This window comes from Callorhinchus milii, unplaced genomic scaffold, assembly GCF_018977255.1.
Source record: "Callorhinchus milii isolate IMCB2004 unplaced genomic scaffold, IMCB_Cmil_1.0 Scaffold2, whole genome shotgun sequence".
Classification (NCBI taxonomy): Eukaryota; Metazoa; Chordata; class Chondrichthyes; order Chimaeriformes; family Callorhinchidae; genus Callorhinchus; species Callorhinchus milii.
In genome coordinates, this window is record NW_024704743.1 from 110,415,311 (window position 1) to 110,435,252 (window position 19,942).

General features: G+C 42.7%; 2 protein-coding genes across 2 annotated transcripts; one reads left to right on the forward strand and one right to left on the reverse strand.

Annotated features, from left to right (window-relative positions):
- Positions 1 to 29: 29 nt before the first annotated feature.
- Positions 30 to 19,537, forward strand: LOC103180742 (F-box only protein 43). Its single transcript, XM_007896766.2, has 5 exons — positions 30 to 56; positions 13,409 to 14,896; positions 15,784 to 15,886; positions 17,811 to 17,981; positions 18,475 to 19,537. Exons 2-5 carry the CDS (start codon positions 13,443 to 13,445, stop codon positions 18,721 to 18,723), a joined length of 1,977 nt encoding a protein of 658 aa, XP_007894957.2. The 5' UTR covers positions 30 to 56; positions 13,409 to 13,442; the 3' UTR covers positions 18,724 to 19,537.
- polr2k (RNA polymerase II, I and III subunit K) lies at positions 5,165 to 9,255 on the reverse strand. Its single transcript, XM_007896764.2, has 4 exons — positions 9,157 to 9,255; positions 6,831 to 6,914; positions 5,994 to 6,086; positions 5,165 to 5,319 (listed from the first exon to the last, which is right to left on the reverse strand). The coding sequence occupies exons 2-4, from the start codon at positions 6,889 to 6,891 to the stop codon at positions 5,297 to 5,299; spliced, it is 177 nt and encodes a 58-aa protein (XP_007894955.1). The 5' UTR covers positions 6,892 to 6,914; positions 9,157 to 9,255; the 3' UTR covers positions 5,165 to 5,296.
- Positions 19,538 to 19,942: the final 405 nt, after the last annotated feature.

The following is a 19,942-nucleotide window of genomic DNA, read 5'->3' on the forward strand; positions in this document are numbered from 1 at the left end:
CTCAATCACGTCATCGGCCATCTGGCGGGGAATTTGAATCGGGAAGCGCTCTCCAGGTGAGTCTCTCTTGAGACCAAACAAAGAACAACCTTAACACTCCAACAGGCCCGACCTCAGCAATCCCGTTGGTACGCCGAATGGTCCTGTGGTTTACTGGCAATTCCCTGCGTCTTCCCCACACCCGTTAATAATAACCCTTGCGTTTGAAATAGCGCCTGATCAATGTCAAGGTGTCTCAAAACGCTTCACAGGATAAATAATAATAATAATCCTTGCATTATTCGACGTAATAATAATCCTTGCATTTGATATAGCGCTTTTCATGTCAGGAGGACATCCCAAAGCGCTTCACAGAACACACTTGTAAAGTGAATTGACTGTATATTTGTGGGCGAACGCGGCAGCCAATTGCGCACAGCAATGTCCCACAAACAGTCGTAGAATGAAAATGACCAATTTATTATTGTTTTTGGTTTTGGAGGGATTATTATTAGGCTCTGTGTGGAGTAAGGAAACTTGCCCAAGGTTTCGCCCTGACCTGCCTGGAATTGAACTCGGGTCTCTCACTTGCAAAGTGAGTGCTCTAACCACTGAGCTACAGGACGTAGCATCTTATCATGATGTTGAGACATCTCAAAGCGCTTCACAGAATTTATTGTAAAGTGAATTGACTATGTATTTTGTTTAAGAAACAGGACAGTCAATATACTCTAAATATAATATTACTGAAAAGTGATTTGACAGTTTCCTGTGTCCTAGTGTAACTGTTCAGATTTTCCTATGCCTTCTTGCAGCTGTTCAGTTTTCCAGTGAGCTGTGAGTGTTTTAATGTTATGCTGAAGTCTATTTTATACAATAGAAATTGGGTATAATACTTGTCTTTGATATAGGGCCAGGTCACCTAGTCGATGTTTCAAAGCACTTCATAGGATTTAGTGTAAAGTGTAGTTATTGTTTACTTTTAGGAAGAAGCTGCAGCCAATTTGTACACAGCAATGTCCCACTAACAGCCATACAGTGAATGACCAATTTTATTTGGTGGATTATTGGCCAGGATACCAAGAGAAACTTCCTTCTCATTTTGAATAGTGTCATGGGATACTTAACATTTACCTAAATAGGTAGATAGTACCTTGGTTTAAATGTCTTATCCGAAGGTATCAAATTTTTATGACCACGTGGAATTAACCCTGAAGAATAAAAAGTAGAATGGGACTGCAGCAAAGTGCTAAGAAGTCAGTCTGCTGTTAGGATAGAGTTGTCCAATATGTTGACCATTGTCCAGATGTGACCATTGCAAATAAAAGTGTGGCCAATTGAGGTTCATGCATCAGCAATGATCGGACAAAATCTCGATTAGTCACTGAGCTGAAATGATATTTGGCAGATATCGATGGTAAATGTCTGCTGACATGGTAAACCTCCACATGTATGTGGATGACACACAAATCTACTTCTCCTCCAGCTGCGATTCCAGGTCCGCCGATGTTCGGTTGGCTTGACGGACATCAGGGCCTGGATGGGCACAAACTTCTTACAACTAAATGTTGACGAGACGGAAGCCATACTCATTGGCTTCCGTCAATGTCTTTTGTCCCGCAGCTCTGACCTCCTCAACCTCCCCGGCCAATCCCGCAGACTCACCGAACCAGTGTGGAACCCAGGCATCAGGTTCGACTCACAGTTTCCTTCCTTCCCCACATCCAATGGTGAATTGACTATATTTATGAGCAAATGCGGCAGCCAATTGCGCACAGCAGTGGCACACAAACAGTCGTGGATTGAAGCGATCAATTTATTATTGTTTTTTTTGAGAGATTATTAACATACACAAGATCCAGCTGATTTAAAACTCCGCCGCCTTCATATTCACCCACACTAAACTCCATACCCCTGAGACAGTTCTATCGCGCTTATATGTACACCCACAATATGGTTCGCGCTCTCTCGCAGTGTACTAAGTGGCCTCTGTTCAATCCTCACTAATGAATGCAAGTCCCTACAACTAGGTATAACTTGACTAACAAGTTCTTCCACGACAACAGGTACTACCAATTGCTATTTAAATTAAAGCAAATTGGGAAGCTTCAGTCAATCAGAGGTTTATTTTATACCTCTGTGACCTAAGCTGAACCTGTTTGTGTATTCCCTCCTTTGATTTACACAGAGAGCTTGAGTTAAAGCATGTTTAAGTTAGTTCAACAGAATTTTATTGTAGCTTCAAAGAAATCGACAACCCTCTGCACTGAATCTTAAATGACACGATAAATATCAACAAACACAACTATGAGATAACAAACATAAATCACACTTACACTACACACGCTAGCAGCCACTTATAATGAAAGTTAATGTAAAAGTGCGCAAGGAACCAACCTCTGACTACTACTCATTTATAGGCAGAGCACGTACCTTGCTGTCATCAGGTAAAAAATAGCACATGGCACTCGTTCTTTTATGGGCATTGAGCCGCTCCCTGAATTAGGGTACCCAATGTTTAATTGTATTGCACCAATTGCTTGATGTAATTGTCAGATTGTTGAAATCGACACCAGAATCAGACTTGATGGCACCAAAAGTATCAAAAATGCTAAATATATATTTAAAAAAGTATTTAAAGCAGTATTCAATATATTTAAACGACAGGCATAGAAAACAAAAGGGGTGACTGCGACACCCCATCACACCATTCTAGTCAGGTTTCAACCGTGCCTTCACCTCCCCTCTCGACTCTCTACCCCCTCCTCGCTCCCTCCCTTCCCTCACCCTGACCATTTCCCCCCTGCTCAGGTCCCGACCCAACTGTCCAGCGCCTTGGGACGTCCTCCCGACGTGAAAGGCGCTCTATAAATGCAATCTTGTTGTTGTTTCACTGACTCCCTATTGCCAAACTGATCGATTTCATGATCCTCACCCTCGTTTTCAAATCCCTTCATTCCCTGCCTACCTCTCTGAACTGCTTAACGCCCCTCTCTAACCCACTACCCGCTGCCTCCACCCGACTAGCTCCGGCCTTCTACATGTTCTGCGTGCCCTCCGTTTCACCATCGCTAGCTGCGCTTTCAGTCACTATGCCCTGAAACTCTAGAACACTCTTCCCCTATACCTCCACCTTGTCCTTTCCTTCCCCATCTTCAGGTCGCACTTGAAGACCTTCCTCTTTGACTGTGCCTAAGGTCACCTCCCCCCCCCCCCCCCCCCCCCGGCTCGGTATCGGGCTCCACAACTGTCAAGCACTCTGGGACTCTACCCTGCATGAGTTGTTGTTGATAACTCACTGAAAGATGTAATGGACCCAGTCATTAGAATAACAATCCTTGCATTTGATATAGCACCTTATCACATCATTGAGCTGTCTCAAAGCACTTCACAGAATATACGGTTAAGTGTTCCACAAACAGTCGTGGATTGAGTGACCGAAACATTATTATTATAAAAAATTTGGGGAGGGATTATTACCCCGGAAAGCAATCCGCCATTCGAGTTACACTGGGAATGTATGACTGAGGCTCAGAGCATAGATCGATCGATTTTTATCCTTCGTTCCTTTTCTCTCCTCTCCATTGCTTTCTATCCTGAAGATGTTCAGCTCATTTCACCCCCCCCCCACGCAGCCCTGTGGGCTGAAGGTTCTATGGCACGCCACCCCCCCCTCGAACTTTACCTCAGTGAGTAAAATGTTAGTATTGACTGAGTGCTGACACAAAACAGGTCAGAATATGCAGAGATAGTGTATTTGGCAAATGTTCGATTGCTGAATTGCAGGATTTGGAGAGATTTGTGAAACTGCTCTGCAGATCCAAGACTTCCTGGAACAGAAAGGAAAGCTAGCAAAATTTTCAGATAGTCACTTCGGCGATGGGGACAGGAAAATGGTTCAAAGTGTTTTTGTGCAAGTAAAAAACGTATCTTTGTGAATTTTGCATTGTGTGGCCAATCTGTGTTAGGGCATGGTAGTAAATTGACAGATTAGACAGTGAGTGACTTTTAGTAGAGGGATTCACTTTAGTAGAGGGATACTTTATAGGTGGGTACAGCCTTAAAATTAGAACTGAGGAAGTAAATGGGAGGGAGGGATGACTAATGTGCTGGGCCAATAGAAAAGTGTGGAAATATTTGTCAAAAATTGCAGGGAAAGTTTTGACAAATTTTGCAGAAAATTGTAGGGAGTTGATTGGTGCTACTGAGATACATTTTACGACCAACCTACATTGTTTCACTTTATTGATAATAACTAAACATGAGGAAATAACACATTTTAGAAAAGTATTCATTGCTTCTTTAACAAAAACTGGGTGGCCCATTTTTTTGAGGGAGGGAACCAACAACAACAAAATTACATTTGTATATATACAGCGAGGCTTCATGAGCTCCCCACCTCCTGCCTCTCAGGGCCCAGCACCTCACACACACAAACATAAACACACACAGAGACACGCACACACAGAGAGACACACATTCTCAGGGACAGACATAAACTCATGGACACAAAGACATACACACACACAGAAGAGAGATACACATTCACACAGACACTCATAAACAGACACAGAGGAGACACACTCAAACACATACATACAGAGGAGAGACACATAATCACAAAGAAACTCAAACAGACAGTGAGACATGCACAAACACATAGAGACACACTCCCACAGGCACTCACACATATGGAGAGACACACAGGCACTTACAAACAGATAAGAGACAGACAATCAGAACAACAGAGCCTCCAAGTGAAGCCCATTTCCCACTTGCGCCGCACAACGCATCCAGAGCCACCCCACGCACGGTGATGTTGAATAAACAGCGCGAGGCCCACATGTCAGAAACTAAAAAAATTAGCAGGTTTGTAGCGGAGGGAGGTGTTTGTGGCAGATTCTGCTGAAAAAGTGAAATAAAACAGTATATATTTGATGGCCCAAATGGCTTGTTTGTGTGCTCTATCATGAACTGTTGTACTGATACATTCTGCCTCTTTGTGTGTTTTTTTAAATGCACTGAATATTACAAAACCCAACCGAACGGAAACTCAGTAGTTTTTGTGCCTTAGTTGAAGTCAATCAGTTAGTAAAGTCGAACATCAAAATTATAAATGCACTTATTTGTGTGAAACAACACGTACAAGGAGTTGTAGCTGCCTTAAAAGATCTATAAGACAATATGTTCTAAACACATTTTATTATTATTAATGTGAAAAATCATACATTGATAATGTCAGAGTAAAACAATGATAAATATAATGCAGCAAAAATGCATCAAATTCTTCTAGAAATGTAAGTGGCAGTAATGAATTTCACCGGGCATCAAATACAACCACTGTACAGGTTCAGGTTAAGGAAAATCACAAATGTAAAACTGTCAGCAACCTTTTTGAAAACTGATATCCTTATTACAAATTTTATAAAAAGAAGTTATTTTACAAGCATTGCCTTTTAACTTGTATGCATTACCTTAAACCATAGGCTCTTAGGTCAGTAGTTAAACTTTTACTGCTACTGAAATGTTTCAAAGCAAAGTGAAAACCACGATTTTTAAACCACGATTTACTATAAACTGTAGTGATTTTGTACTTTAAGTGAACATCAGCACATTGTCTTGGCTGAGACTCCAATGCAATGCCCTGCATTGTTGAAGGTGTCATCCTTCAGATGAGATGATAAACCAATTTTCACATTTGTCTGTTCAGGTAGACATCACAGATCCACCGCACTACTCAAAGAGAGAAAGGCGTTTTCATGGTGTTCTGTAAAGGGAACAACCACGACCCCCATAGCACTTATATTACACAATATCTCATATTGCACAACAATTCATCTTATTTGATTCTTAGGAGAAAGTGACAAGTTATTCCAACTTATTGTCAGTTCATGCTTGTGCAGTTTTCTGGTAACTCCACTGGAAAGTATAATCAAAATATACTGTATTCTGCAGAAGCAGCACCGCATTATTTCAAATAATGAATAACCATCTGAAACATTTGCAAAGGATACATCTCTTTGTTCTCTTCTTATACATGATTCTGTAACCACATTCTCTGCATCGGATTGGATCTCTGGCTTTGATTTCATTTTCAGTATGACACTCTGCAACGTAATTATAAAAACCAACACGATTTTAAATGTAATTGAGATTGATGACACAAAACCTGAATAGGAAATCTTAATAGGGAAAATTGAACATAAAGATTAATCACTGGGAATAATTGAACCTCAAGAGAAGGCATGTTTAATCTGATAATTGGGTTCACCTTTCAGCTGTACCAATTTGGTGGAGTTGCTGGATTTATACTGATAACAACAACTCGCATTTATATAGCGCCCTTTACACCGGACGGCGTCTCGGAGCGCTTAATACAGATGCGAATGAAGACTTTGACATCATCTAAACCAAAGTTGCATCTGAATCACCTATACATGGGACCAAAATTATAACCTTTTTTAAAAAGTCAAATTGTGATGAAAATTAAGACATTTTTAAAAAAAACCTAAAAGAGAAACAGGATTGGGGTGCAAGCTCCAATTCAGCCTCCAGTAAATAAAAATTTGTACCGAACTAGACTAGGCCCAAGATAAAAAAAAATTCTGTGGGCCCGCACACGTTTCAACTCCTGTTAGCCCACTCTCCTAGTGTGCTGGCTTTCTGGCTCCTAACCCCCTACCATCCTGCTCGCTCCCTCTGCTCAGCGGGCTCCGGCCGTGGTAGCTTTCAGCAGCCAGGGATATCTACTTGACTCAGTTGGAATTCCTAGTCTGTATGTTAACCCTAGGTCTCTGGCCTTCTATTGCTTTTAAAATGTTACCATTCTGGCTTATTGAAATAATTCTTACCTCCACAAATATAGACCATGGGCTGTTGTTTCGGAGGTTGTAAATCCTTCTGGGGATCCATTTCTACCAAATGTTCTGCTTACACTGAAAGACAAGAGTTTGTCACTGTCCTCTGAATTTTCAATCAAGTTTGTCATGCATTGCAACCCATACTGCAAACAGTTATAGAATCAGAATTAGATTTTGATATAAAGTTAACCTGTTAACCACAAAATGACACCGGCATCTGGCAAATCTGCTACCCTCAATTTTGAGCCTCTTCACGTTGGTACATTTGCAGATTTAAATGTGCTAATAATGGTGCAGCAAAATATATTTATTATAGCAGCTATTTTATTGGGAGATGCTACCAGAGTGCAGATACGGATTAACGATCCAAGGGTCTTTCATATTTTAGCTAGCAACACTAGAATTGTGGTTCAAAGCCATCCACTATTTGCATATTGTAGCATGCACAGGGGTGTTAGGGAAGAAGCAAATCGACCACCAGTCATAATTAGTCAACAAGACAAATAATAACCCTTGCACTTGATATAGCACCTTATGTCTTCGAGACGTCTCAAAGAGCTTCACAGAATATACCATAAGGCCATTTGATTAAATCCTGGGGGCGAAACACGGCAGCCAATTGCACACAGCAGTGTCCCACGGTTGTAGATTGAGTGACCAAATTATTATTTTATCAACTTTATTATGCCCAATGCCAAAAAATCCAGGAAACCAAACATAGAGGCACCCATAGTAAAAATGCAGCAGCTCCTCTCCAGACTCCGTTCCTATTACCAACATTGGGAACCTGCTGAGGACGGCCTAGTTTCAGTTCCTGGACAGGGGAATGTCTCTTATTCCCTCCTCTAGGCTCCTCCCAACAGGCATACTCAGCAGGGGAGCCTGTATTAGTCTATTGGGAGAGCCTATTGAAGGTTATACTGGGCTGGGGTCCAACTAATCTTTGGGTCCATCTCTTTACAACGGAGTACGATCCCTGCACTGCCCAGTTCCTGGCTGATCCCTCGCCAAGGTCAGGAATTCAGCGGGCAGGGGCATAATCCTGGTCTCATACTGGCTAATCGTGAGCTCACCCGACCTCAACAAGACAACACAACCTCCTACCTAATTGTGCATCCTAAGCATATTACAATATAATGCTCTGTAAAGGGAATAAATTAGAAGGTTGTCCAAGCTCCAAGTCAGGACTTTGATCTTACAATCTAGCCTTACACCCAGTGCAATGATGGGTGGGGGGGGGGGGTGTTGAGTCGTGGGAGGCGCCATTCTTCAGATATGAGGATAAACCAGACATCTGTCTTCACAAGTGGACTTGGGATGTCCTCCCAACATGAAAGGCGCTATACAAATGTAATTTGTTATTGGACACTAAAGATCCTATGGCACTATTCGGAAAGTTAATGATAATCCTTGCATTTGAATATAGCACCTTATCACGTCTTCACAACGTCTCAAAGTTCTTCACAGAATATACCGTACTGTTTATACAGAATATACCAAATTAACTGTATATTTTCTGGGAGAAATGCAGCAGCAATTCACTTTACAGCATATTCTGTGAAGCACTTTGAGACGTTGAGAAGACGCGAAAAGTGCTATGTCAAATGCGAGGATTATTATTATTATTATTATCATCAGCTAATTGGGCACAGCCGTGTCCCACAAACAGTCGTGGATTGAGCGACCAATTTATTATTGTTATTATTTTCTTTTAAGAAACGAATACTCCTGGAAAATTGATCTGCCAATCGACTAACAACCTTCCTGACTCACTGCCAGATAAGCACCGGTGTATGGAGTAAGGAAACATCCAGTGTCCTGGACAAGAATACCCCCCCTCCTCCTCCCCACCCCTCCCTCCCCCCCTCCTCCCCTCCCCCCCTCCTCCTCCCTCCCCCCTCCTCCTCCCCTCCCTCCTCTCCTCCTACTCCTCCCCCCCTCCTCCTCCTCCTCCCCCCCTCCTCCTCCCCCCTCCTCCTCCCCCCCTCCTCCCCCCTCCTCCTCCCTCTCCTCCTCCCCTCCTCCCCCCTCCTCCTCCCCTCCTCTCCCCTCCCCCCTCCTCCTCCTCCTCCTCCCCGTCCCCCAAACCAGGGTTTTCAGGTCCCCTCAGACCCCGGGTCGGTCGGGGTCAGAGGCTTTGACCTGACTCATGTCGCCGACACAACACACGCCGACACAACAAACTGACCAACGTCACAAAAAAGCTCCTGGGCCTCGAGGTCGGTCTGCGCTGCCGGGAACCAGCGTGTGCTCCCGCCGGCGTGACTCAGACACTATATGTATGTGTGTGTGTGTGTCTCCCCCGCGGATGACTTACCTGCCGTTGGTGCCTTATTATTGCGGTTTATTATTCTCGTGAACCCGATCTGAACGCCACCGCCGCCGCGAGCCCTGCGCCGGCCGCCGGAAGAGACCGCGCGCCGCTTCCGGTTGCCGGCTGCTGGGACCGGGGGGGGGGTTGGCCCCGCCTCCTGGCCAATCGCGGGCTGGACACGAAATTCGAACGCGCGCGAGTAACGACAGAAGCTCGAGCGGCGTCGGCGGGTGAGTCACCACCACCCGCTCCCCTCCCCCCGAGGAGCCACAGCCGCGCTGCACACACAGGTGCCACTGCTGTTAAGTCTATTGTGTGTTGGTGGTGGTGTTGGGGAGAGCGAGCGATGACCGTTATATATATATATATATATATGTTCTCCTGCGAGCAGCTCCCGGTTCTCTCCAGAGCTTGTTTGTGAGGAGGAGAGAGAGAAGAGTGGGGGCAGGAGGGGAGGGAGGGAAGGAAGGAGAGAGAGAGAGACGAAAGAGGAGGAAAGAAATGGAGGAGATGTTTTTTTTCTGCCACGAAACACGCTGTGGCGAGTGAAGCCCAGAAGCAGTTACTGGCCTCATTGGAAGAGAGGGATGAGGAGAGAAAGAAAGGAAAGGAAAGAGGGAGGAACCAGGAGGGGAGAGAGGAATGACTGGAGGAGGAGGGAGGGAGGAGGAGGGAGGGAGGAGGAGGGGAATTAATTGATCAAATTCACCCTTTCCTTCAATTCGAAGACCATTTGGAAAAACCTGACAAACGCTGATTTTTTTTTTAAAAAACAAAAGACCCATTTAAAGCTGCAAACTTGCAAAAGCTTTAGCGTAACACGGTCTTCGGGATTCACAACTCAAAACGACAGGGACTTGTCACCGTGGGTGTGACCTGCGACACACACACACACACACCCCCACCCACACCCTCCTGTTCCTGTGCTGATGGAAAACATGGCTGTTTCCCAAGTCGTCAGCTCTTGTTTGCAGCGCACACGCAAAGCAGAAAAGTGACTTGATAGCCTATCAATTGGCCTTTTTTTATATATGTTGCTGGTGATTTGCATCATTTACTTGATTGTAAATACGACCCCCCCACACACACACACCACCCCCCCACCCCCCAACAGCAGCCTGGCTGTTGGGAGAGCAGCACTAAAAGCTCCAGTATTTCCTCTCGACGTGTATGTGCGCCCTCACTTCTCGGGCAGCGAGTAACTGCTTCTGGGCACATCCTCTGGCTATGGTATGCGCTTGCAGATGTGGTTATTTCATGTTGATCTGCCTGGATAAAGTCGTCGCTTCGGACGATGGGAGTCCCGGTGAACAGTTTCTAAGAGGCAGTTCTGAATTAACCTGAAGCTGCCAATGGTTTAGGTGACAGCAGCTGCTGAGCCACTGCTGCCTGGCAGTGACCTGGCAGTGTATTTATTGTTGCAGCTGCGGTGACTTCGTGTAAATATAATTATTACTTGGGGAGTTTGCAGGGCTATGGGGAGAGAGCGGGGGGTGGGATTGATTTGAACAGCTCTATTCAAAGAGACACAGACACAGGTGGGCCGAATGGCCTCCTTCTGTGCCCTGCAATGAAGTTTACTGTGCAGTTCACACGGGGTCTTCCGTTGCTCAAAGCAATTCACTGTCAAGTTGCGGTGACTGTTTTTTTTTGTAGGCGAACAAAAAAAAAAGGCCAATTTGGGTACATCAGTGTCCTGCAACAGTCACTTTTTTTTCCGCCCCTGGGGGATTCCTGACCAGCACCAGGGGAGAAATTGCCTTTTCTTTTGAATCGTGCAATGGGAATCTCAAAAAGTTAAGTCAGTCGTGATGTGTGTGTGTTTTTTTGAAAATGCACGTTAAATTTGTCCTGAGCCAAAAACAAATCCAGTCTCGCGAACGACTATTTTTTTCTCTCTCGTGTGTGTGTTTTGTCATTTATAAGGGCGTATATTTATAAGGGATTGGGGAATGGAGATTCGAGGGCGATGCAGTCAAAATAACCGGTTTGCATCTCCCACTTTCAAATTCAATGCAAACGAATTCCTGTTCGGAGAAGGCTCGGCAGTTCGTGTCTCTCTCTCTCTCTCTCTCTCCCTCTCTCTCTCTCTCTCTGCTTTTGGCGGTCATTTAAAGCCCATTTAGCGGGCGAATGGAAAACGGCTCTGTTACAATGGCGCCAAATTCAAAAGCAACCGAGGGAATCGGGAGTGCAGCCACACAGCCACACAGCCAAGGGAAGGGGTTCATTGGAGAGCACCGAGTGCTCCCACCACGTTGCTATAGCAAACGCATATCACCTCCGGCAGCTTTTCCACGACCTCCTCTCAGACTGTACGGGACATCTTATAGCAACACTTTTTTTTTCATCGCAGTGATCTGTACAGATGGCATTTTTAAAAAAAAAAATCTCCACTCAAACCTTGGCTTCAGTGGTAAGAAATCTGTGGAGCGACGGATGTTGCTGGAACACTTGGGTAGGGAGGGGATTTTTGCCCCCCAAATTTTTTTAAAATATTTATTCACTGTGTGCGTGGCTTACATTTTACCGTTGGTTCTACCTTGTTTGCCTATTTGTGCTCTGGACGTTTTCGTATGGAGAGAAAAAAAGTTATTGTGCTATTTCTGGGGTACTTTTTCCTCCTAGAAAATCTGTGATAAAGACATTTAAACTTTCCAAGAGTGTCAGTAATAACTGAGCTTTACAGTTGGAATATAATTTCTGGATGTGCCAGGTGCATTTGAAATGTGTTTTTCTCAGTCAAAATTTTACTCGAAGAACGCAGGCAAACTGGCCAGTGAGCCAGTAACCAGGGAACATAGATTTCAGATAATTGGCAAAAGAACCAGAGGGTTGATGAGGAGAAATGTTTTTACACAGAGAGTTGTTAAGGTCTGGAATGCACTGTCTGAAAGGGGGGTGGAAGCAGATTCAATCACAACTTTCAAAAGGGAATTAAGATAGGTACTTGAAACTGAAAAATTTGCAGGGTTATGGAGAAAGAGCGGGGAGTGGGACTGATTGGCTCTATCAAAGAGCCAGTACAGGCATGATGGGCCAAATGGCCTCCTTCTGTGCTGTTATATTGTATGATTCTATGTTTGGGTTTTTTCTCTCCCTGTAGGACTTTCTTCTTCACACTTGTAGTAGGTAAATGCATCCTGGGGTGTGCTAATGAGCTGGAAACCAGAGGGCGGTTGGCTCCGTCCCTGCATTTTGGGTTGAGTATAATTCCAGTGGGACTAAACTCTCAGGGAACCAGGACAGAGCCGATAGGTGCAATGGCTGTAAATTCTACTATTCTATGTGTAAGATGAACTCGGCTCCTCAGTACTACATCTAATTTCCTTATCCCTGAACCAGGTGGGAGGTATTGACCTGTCTACTGGTATGCTTTTAAGCAAATTTGAGAGAACATAAACATTTCTATGTTTAGAAAATATGGAAATTTACAGAAGGCTGTTCAGCCCATTGTGTCTGCTGCTCTTTAATAGTGCAATCCATTCAGTCTATTTACCTGCCTTTTCCCCATGTCCCTCCTTTTTGATATCTAGGTTTTAGATCCTGCAAGGACCACCACAACTGAGGTTCATATCCTGACAATTCTGTAAATTGCTCCTAATCTGCCCCTTTGTTAATTATCATAAATTAATGCCCTTTAGGGTGAAAAGAATTTCTCTCTGCCAACTATTGATGTTTGTGGAAGTTGAATTTCTCTATGTGTAACATCCACAAACTGTAGTCCTATAGCTCAGTGGTTAGAGCACTCGCCTCGCAAGCGAGAGACCTGGATTTGATTCCTGGCAGGACAAAGTGTTGGGCAAGTTTCCTTGCTCCACACGCCTCTGTTTACTTAGCAGTATATAGGAACCCAGTTGTTAGTCGATTGGCGGATCGCTTTTCTGGGGCGAATAATTCCTTCAAAAAAAATAAAAAATTGGTCATTTCATTCCATGACTTTGTGGGACACTGCTGTGTGCAATTGGCTGCTGCATTTCGCCCCTACAATATACAGTCTTTACAGTATATTCTGTGAAATACTTTGAGACATCTTGAAGATGTGATAAAGTGCCATATCCAATGCAAGGATTATTATTATAGTCTAACATACGTCTATATAGATTTAAATTCAAACTTACATGATCAGTACTGTATTAATATCACCATATTTCCCTAGCGTTGTGCTTTCTGGCTATAAATCAGATTCAAGACTAACTTCATCTTTAGTTTTATCATTTTGAAATATTAAAATATTTCCAATTGTGTTTTCTAGTACCGCAAGATCTGGTCTCAACCTATGTGCAAAGATGTTGACAAGTTTGCTGGGGCATTCACGTTGCCTGTTAGCTGGCTGTGAGAAACAAATTGGGACTGATTCTCCACAAAGTTCTATATTTTTGGATCCTGGGTCATTAAGTCAGGAAAGTTGGCACCATGAAACAATTTTTTCATCTATTGACGCCAATGGAACTCTAGGAGAGCTTGATTCAATCACTCCTATAATGTCACCCATAATGGGTCATGAAATGCCATTTCAAACTGGTAGAACATCCTATTCTTTTGAAAGTAAAAGACTTGCTGAGAATAGGGCCAACTGTGTTCCACCAGCATTTTTTGAAACTCCAAAGGCAATGACCAAGGTCATCCCATTGCGGAGGAGACTTCTCCAGTCACATCTGGCCTCGGATGGAAGTGTGCAATCGTCCAAAACTCCTCAGCAATCTCTTGAAGTTAATCCGTCAAACTATTCTTGTAGCAGACTATATTCTGAAGATGGAATCTGTTTAGACAGTTCGTTGGACTCTCCAGGAGATTTGAATTTTGAAGCTTTGGGAGTCAGCACTTTAAAAGGTGAGGAACGTACCACTTCATGTAGAAATAAGAGATATTTATTCGCACAACAACGAACCTCCACAGTTGATGATTTAAAGAGTAAAAATCAGCTAGCACCTGACAAATGTGCAACTCCAGATGGATTCCCTATATACAATCTAGATATAAGCAATCTCTGTTGCTCAAGAGGGAATACAGTATGCTCTTTGACCGAGCCATTTAAAACTCCATCTGGCAGTGGAAAAGTTACTGTAATTGAAGAGCATCAATTTCTTACTCCAATGAACAAATTTGCAGAAAACCTTAATCTAAACTTGCCTCTGTGCGAAAGTTTACCCAGGAGCCCTTCACATGAAAAACTAGATGCCTCAATAACTGAAGATAGTGGCTATAATTCAGTTGGCTTAGAAAAATCTGATTCATTTTCAAATCACGAAGGTTCCTTCCAGGAGTTAGTACAACTTGAGGAAACTCCTAAGACTGTGGATCACAAAAAACATTTAAGAACTTTAGAGAGAAGCAAGCGACTGTCCACTCTCAGGGAACGAGGATCCCAGTCTGAAGCAGAAGATGAAACCAAAAACGTTGTCCTGAAAGGGTCAGGTTACATATTGAGAGATTCAGAAGTTTCTGTTACCGAAGACACTGTGTTTGAGAAAGAAGCATGCAATGAGTCCCTGCTAGACGTTGAAGATCTGTCTTACATGCCTGCCTTGCAACTAGTGAAGGAAATGTGCATGAGAAAAAGGAAAAGGCCAGAGGATCAGGGTTTACTCACACTGGCTGAATCTAAGCTATCGCTCCCAGGGCTCATTGGCAGAAAAATGGGTTTAGAAAAGGTGGATATGCTGAAAGAACTTCTGAGCAGGAATTTGATGCACATCCTCACTCTAATTTTAGGCTACATAAGCGTGGAGGATATCTGCAGGTAAGGTTCAATATTCAATTGTACCTCCACCAGGCTCGATGACTTTTCAACAGATTAGGGTAGCAAAAGAATATTCTCCTATTTCCTCCCTTAAAATACTGCATCTTGGGTTCAATTCCCGGCAGGGTGAAACCTTGGGCAAGTTTCCTTACTCCACACGCCTAATAATAATCCTTCAAAAAAAAAAAAAAATTGGTCACTTCCATCCACGACTGTTTGTGGGACACTGCTGTGCGCAATTGGCTGCTCCGTTTCGCCCACAAATATACAGTCAATTCACTTTACAGTCTATTTTGTGAAGCATTTTGAGACGTCTAGAAGACGTGAAAAAGCGCTATTATCAAATGCAAGGATTATTATTATCTTTTATGAATGTAAGACTGCATAACCAATCTAGATTTACTAATCATTCTTTAAATTGTTTTATTCAACCTAATAACCTTCATAATTAGCCTTCCCACTTATATCTTTAATGTACTCTGCACAAGAGATTAAATAAATACAGTACTAAATTCTTGCATTTGATATAACAACTTGAATTTATATAGTGCCTGTCACACAGGATAGCATTCTAGAAGCGCTGCACAGTGGCGGATTTGGACACTGAGCAAGGGGGAGGGGGGTTGACCATAGCTGCAGTCAAAGAGGTAGGTCTTAAGGTGGCATCAGTGTCCTCACTGAATTTTTTTTAGTGCTTTACAGAATTTGTTTTTTTATAAAGCATAGTTACTGTTAGTAAACGAACGTAGCAGCAACAGTGATTGTTTATGCATGTGGTATACTGTGATTAAATAAAAATAATTAAATACCTGATCCAGCAGTCATATTTTTCTTTAGAAATAGCTTCTTTATTTTTGTAAACTTGCTGCAAATTATTTTCATGTCAGAGCATGGAAGGCAAGCAAAGTTTGGAAGAAAATTATCAAGCAAGATAAGACTGCATATCTCAAGAGGAAGCGGTACCTGGATAAAATTCGAGAGTTAAAAGTGGTATGTTTAATGGACGTTAAGGAAAAGTACCTGGTTTATTGAAGTATTTCAATGTCAAGTAATTTATATTAAATGAGCAAAGTGATTATCAAAATGGAAGAGAACCAAAACTTTTTGTCCAGACCTTCCAAAACTAGGATCAATTTTTAAGTAACATTGTTTATATAAAAAAACTTGATTTAAAACTTCTTCATTCATATTGCTCCACATTCATTGACTGTTTGAGGCTGGCTCAATCGAATCAAAAGGAAACTGGATAAAGACCTGAGCAGTAGCAGTACAACAACTTGGATTTATATAGCACCCTCCATGGCGGGCGGCGTCTCAGAGCGGTTCACAGTAACGGATCCCGGGGGCCGAGCCAGGGGGAGGAAGGTGACCAAAGACATGGTCGAAAAGAAAAAGGTCTTCAGCCGAGACCTGAAAATAGGAAGAGGCGAAGGGAGTGAGGAAGGGAGTTCCAGAGCCTCGGGGCGTAGTGGCTGAAGGCATGGCTGCCAATGGTGGAGCGGAGGATTGGGGGACAAGGAGGAGGCCAGACCCGGTGAAGCAAAGGCAGCAGACACTGTTGTGAGGAGGTTAGAGGGGTAGGGGGCTGCAGAGAAGTGGAGGGATTTGAAGACAAGGGTGAGAATCTTGAAGTCGATCCTCTCTGGAACAGGGAGTAGTAAAATATTAAGGAATACAAGGAGATTGCTGGGAAGTGGGATTGATAAGAGAGAGTGATTTACAATACAATTTATTCAGTCCCTTTCATGTCGGGATTTTTTTTGATCAGCCAGGTGTCTGACGCATGTAAACCCATCACCCAAGCTCTCGAGGATGTCTGAAAGCACTTTTAAAGCCTGGCTGGGGGTCGAGGTGGTGAGGAGGGCATTTGTTTTCTCATGCACATTTCCTTCTTGTTTTTTTAAAAAAATACAGATGGCAGTAGCACCGGTCAAATTGGCCTCTTCTCTGCAGAAAAAATCTTTTTCATATGCTTTGGGTTCTGCATTCAATAATTGCTTTTCTACGGGAAAATGCACAATAATACAATTCAAGAAAGAGTGGCATCATGGCAGCTCATTTCTTCCATTGCCCTTGTCCAATGGCTGTGCTAAGAAATTACATTCTTCTGTGTCCCCATATTGCCTCACATAATGATTCAACATTTTGTCCATTTTGACTGACAAATCTTTCCAAAATACTTTAGAATATTTGATACCCGAAATACTGAATATCGAAATTTTTGGCTGCAAAGTTTAATGTTTGTAATGCCACTTTCAGACAACTTTTTAAAATCTGCTGAACTTCCTAACATTTCACAAGTTTTTCACAGTTCTGATGGAACGCAACAAATCTCCAGTGCCATTAGAACACTACCCCGGATATTCACCTGATAGCAACCTTCTTCCAAATGCAACTGTTCACAAGCTCCTTACTGTGGAACATATTAAAAGAAAGATCTCCAGATAGGATTCTGTTAGTTTGTAGATGTGGCTTCAGTTGGCCCAAGGTGCTTAAAAATATCCTATTCCCTTAAAATTGATTACAATGCTTTACTAGGAAGCCTAATGTCACGGTCTATGGATTCAATGGAAGTAAAACTTGTCAAGAGGAAGAATATTTTAGGCACTTCAATTCCTCTATGGGTCTTGATGCACATGGCTCATGTCCCATTGTACAGGAATTGTAATTTTCCCAATAATAATAATAATAATAAGATTAGAGACTTCACATAGATTAGGATTACATGGGAGGAACACAGATGTGTTTTATCGTTGACAATTTCTCTGATTATACAATATTTCCATAGAAGTAAAAGGTCTAAATCTGTAAACACTCAAAAGAATGTGTGGGATCTGTTTTATGTTTTGAAAAATGCACATGCATTTTCAACCTCAAGGATCATTCTGGTTTTGTAAATATTTTGTTTTAACAGGGTAGTTTTCCATGGGCCCCGGATGCTGAAACAAGGTGTAATCTCCCAAATCGGTCTGCTTTTAAAACTGTTCAGGCTCAAGCCCTCACACGAACTCCACAGCGACAAGTTGATTCTGCAGAACGCAGCAGTAATCCAAGATCAGCCAGTAAACGAGAGGAGTTTCTGAAGGTAAACAAAGGAAACAGTGGAACAGGGTTTAATCTCTCAAATTTTGCCTGTAATTTCTGGTTATGACAGCATTGGAGGTGCAAATGTTGCCTTGCTCCTCCCTACCTCTGTGACCTCCTCACCCCCTATTAACGTGTCTGCTCCCTCTGCTCAGCAGGCTCCAGCCTGCTGCACATCCCCTGCCTTACCAGCCCCACCATTGGCGGGTGGGCCTTCAGCCTCTCTGCCCCCACTGTCTGGAACTCCATCCCACAGTCCCTCCACCTTGCCCCCTCCCTCATCTCCTTCAAGACCCTCCTCTTTGACCGTGCCTTCTGTCACCCTCCTACTCCGCCCTCCACCCCTCCTGATCCCAACCACCAGCTCAGGTACAGATCCCTGACTGTCCAGTGCCTTGGGACATCCTCCTGACATGAAAGGCTCTACACAAATGTAATGTGTTGTCGTTGGACTCTAGATTTTCTGTATTGATGATGTATGTTGTCACCAACAGATTGCCAAAACTCTGTTCAACAACGAGGCTCTAAAACCATGCCCACGCTGCCAATCGCCTGCCAAGTATAATCCAATGAAGAAACAGGGTCTCTGTAGTTCGGACGATTGTGCCTTTGACTTCTGCACACAATGCTTCTGTGCCTTCCACGGGTCCAAAGAATGCAGCAGCAGGTCCGCCAAATGCTTGGGCAAAAAGGAGGCTGCGCCTGGAAGTGCACAAAGCAAACGGAATTTGAAAAGACTGTGAATTTGTACATATGAAGAATAGAATTCTCTTGAGCCTTTTTTCCTACCTCCAGTTTTATTGGCCTTTTGTGCATCGTTACAGAAATGCTGCAAAAAGCCCTTTTTTTAGAGCTGTATGCCACAGTACTTCTCAACTTTTATGTATTTTTCTCTTAGAGGGAAAATCTGAAATCTTAGAATTCCAAATTTCCTATTTGTTTTGAAATTGCCTATCTGATCTTTGATGACTTTTTTTCCTCATTCTCGGATCTGCAGCAAAACCTGAGCTTTACTATGGGTAAAAATCCTTTCTGATAGAATACTCCAGATGTGATTAATATTAAAAAAACTGCTTCTCAATTTTTTTGTTTGAATTCATCCTGGATCCACGAAAGTGGAACAAGAATAGTTCAGATTACAATCCACAACAGAGTCCTCATTTTGAAGGTTAATTGCTCCTTTTGTAAATACTCTTGCTTGTTTATTTTATTCCATATTCTGGTTGACTTTGCACTCTAAATGAGATTGATGTCCGGGCTATCTCTCCAGTGCATTGCTGGGGTCAGAAGTGCTGTTTCGATGAGATGCTAAACCAGACAAGCTGCCTTTTCGCTTGGATGGTAAAAATTTCACGGCACTATTCAAAAAGTGACTAGAGTTTCTTCCAGAGTCCTCGATACAGACCTCCAGATAAATTGGTCGTTTATCTCACGATTCTTTGTGGTACCTTGCAAATTGGCTGCAGAATTGCCTTACAAGTACAAACCCTACATTTTGAGGACAATTGCCTGTGAGGTGCTTTAAAATGTTTTGACATTATAAATGTAATATCAAATGCAAGGAATATATTAGTCCATGAAAAAACTTTGGATTCTACTTTCTTCAACAATTTTACAGTAGTTTCTTCAGGATTAGTTGATAAATACTAATTTAACATTGTGATGTCTGCCTTAATTTATGGTATTGAGTTACCTGAAAATTCTTCATATCTTTTACTGTATATATATTTTTTATTTGTACATGTCGTAATGCATGTTTGAGCAAATTCTTTTTTTAAATGGATTTTAATCTTGTTTTATTGTTGAATAAAAAGTCAGTCTTTAAATTGAGTTTGTTTTATTTCCTAACCGTTCACAGGCTATGTTTTTTTTTAAAGTAGGTAAAGCCACAGGCCCATGGTGTAAAAGTTTAAAAGTTTACATTTCTGTCATGGTAGAAATTTACAGCCAATAATCCTCCAG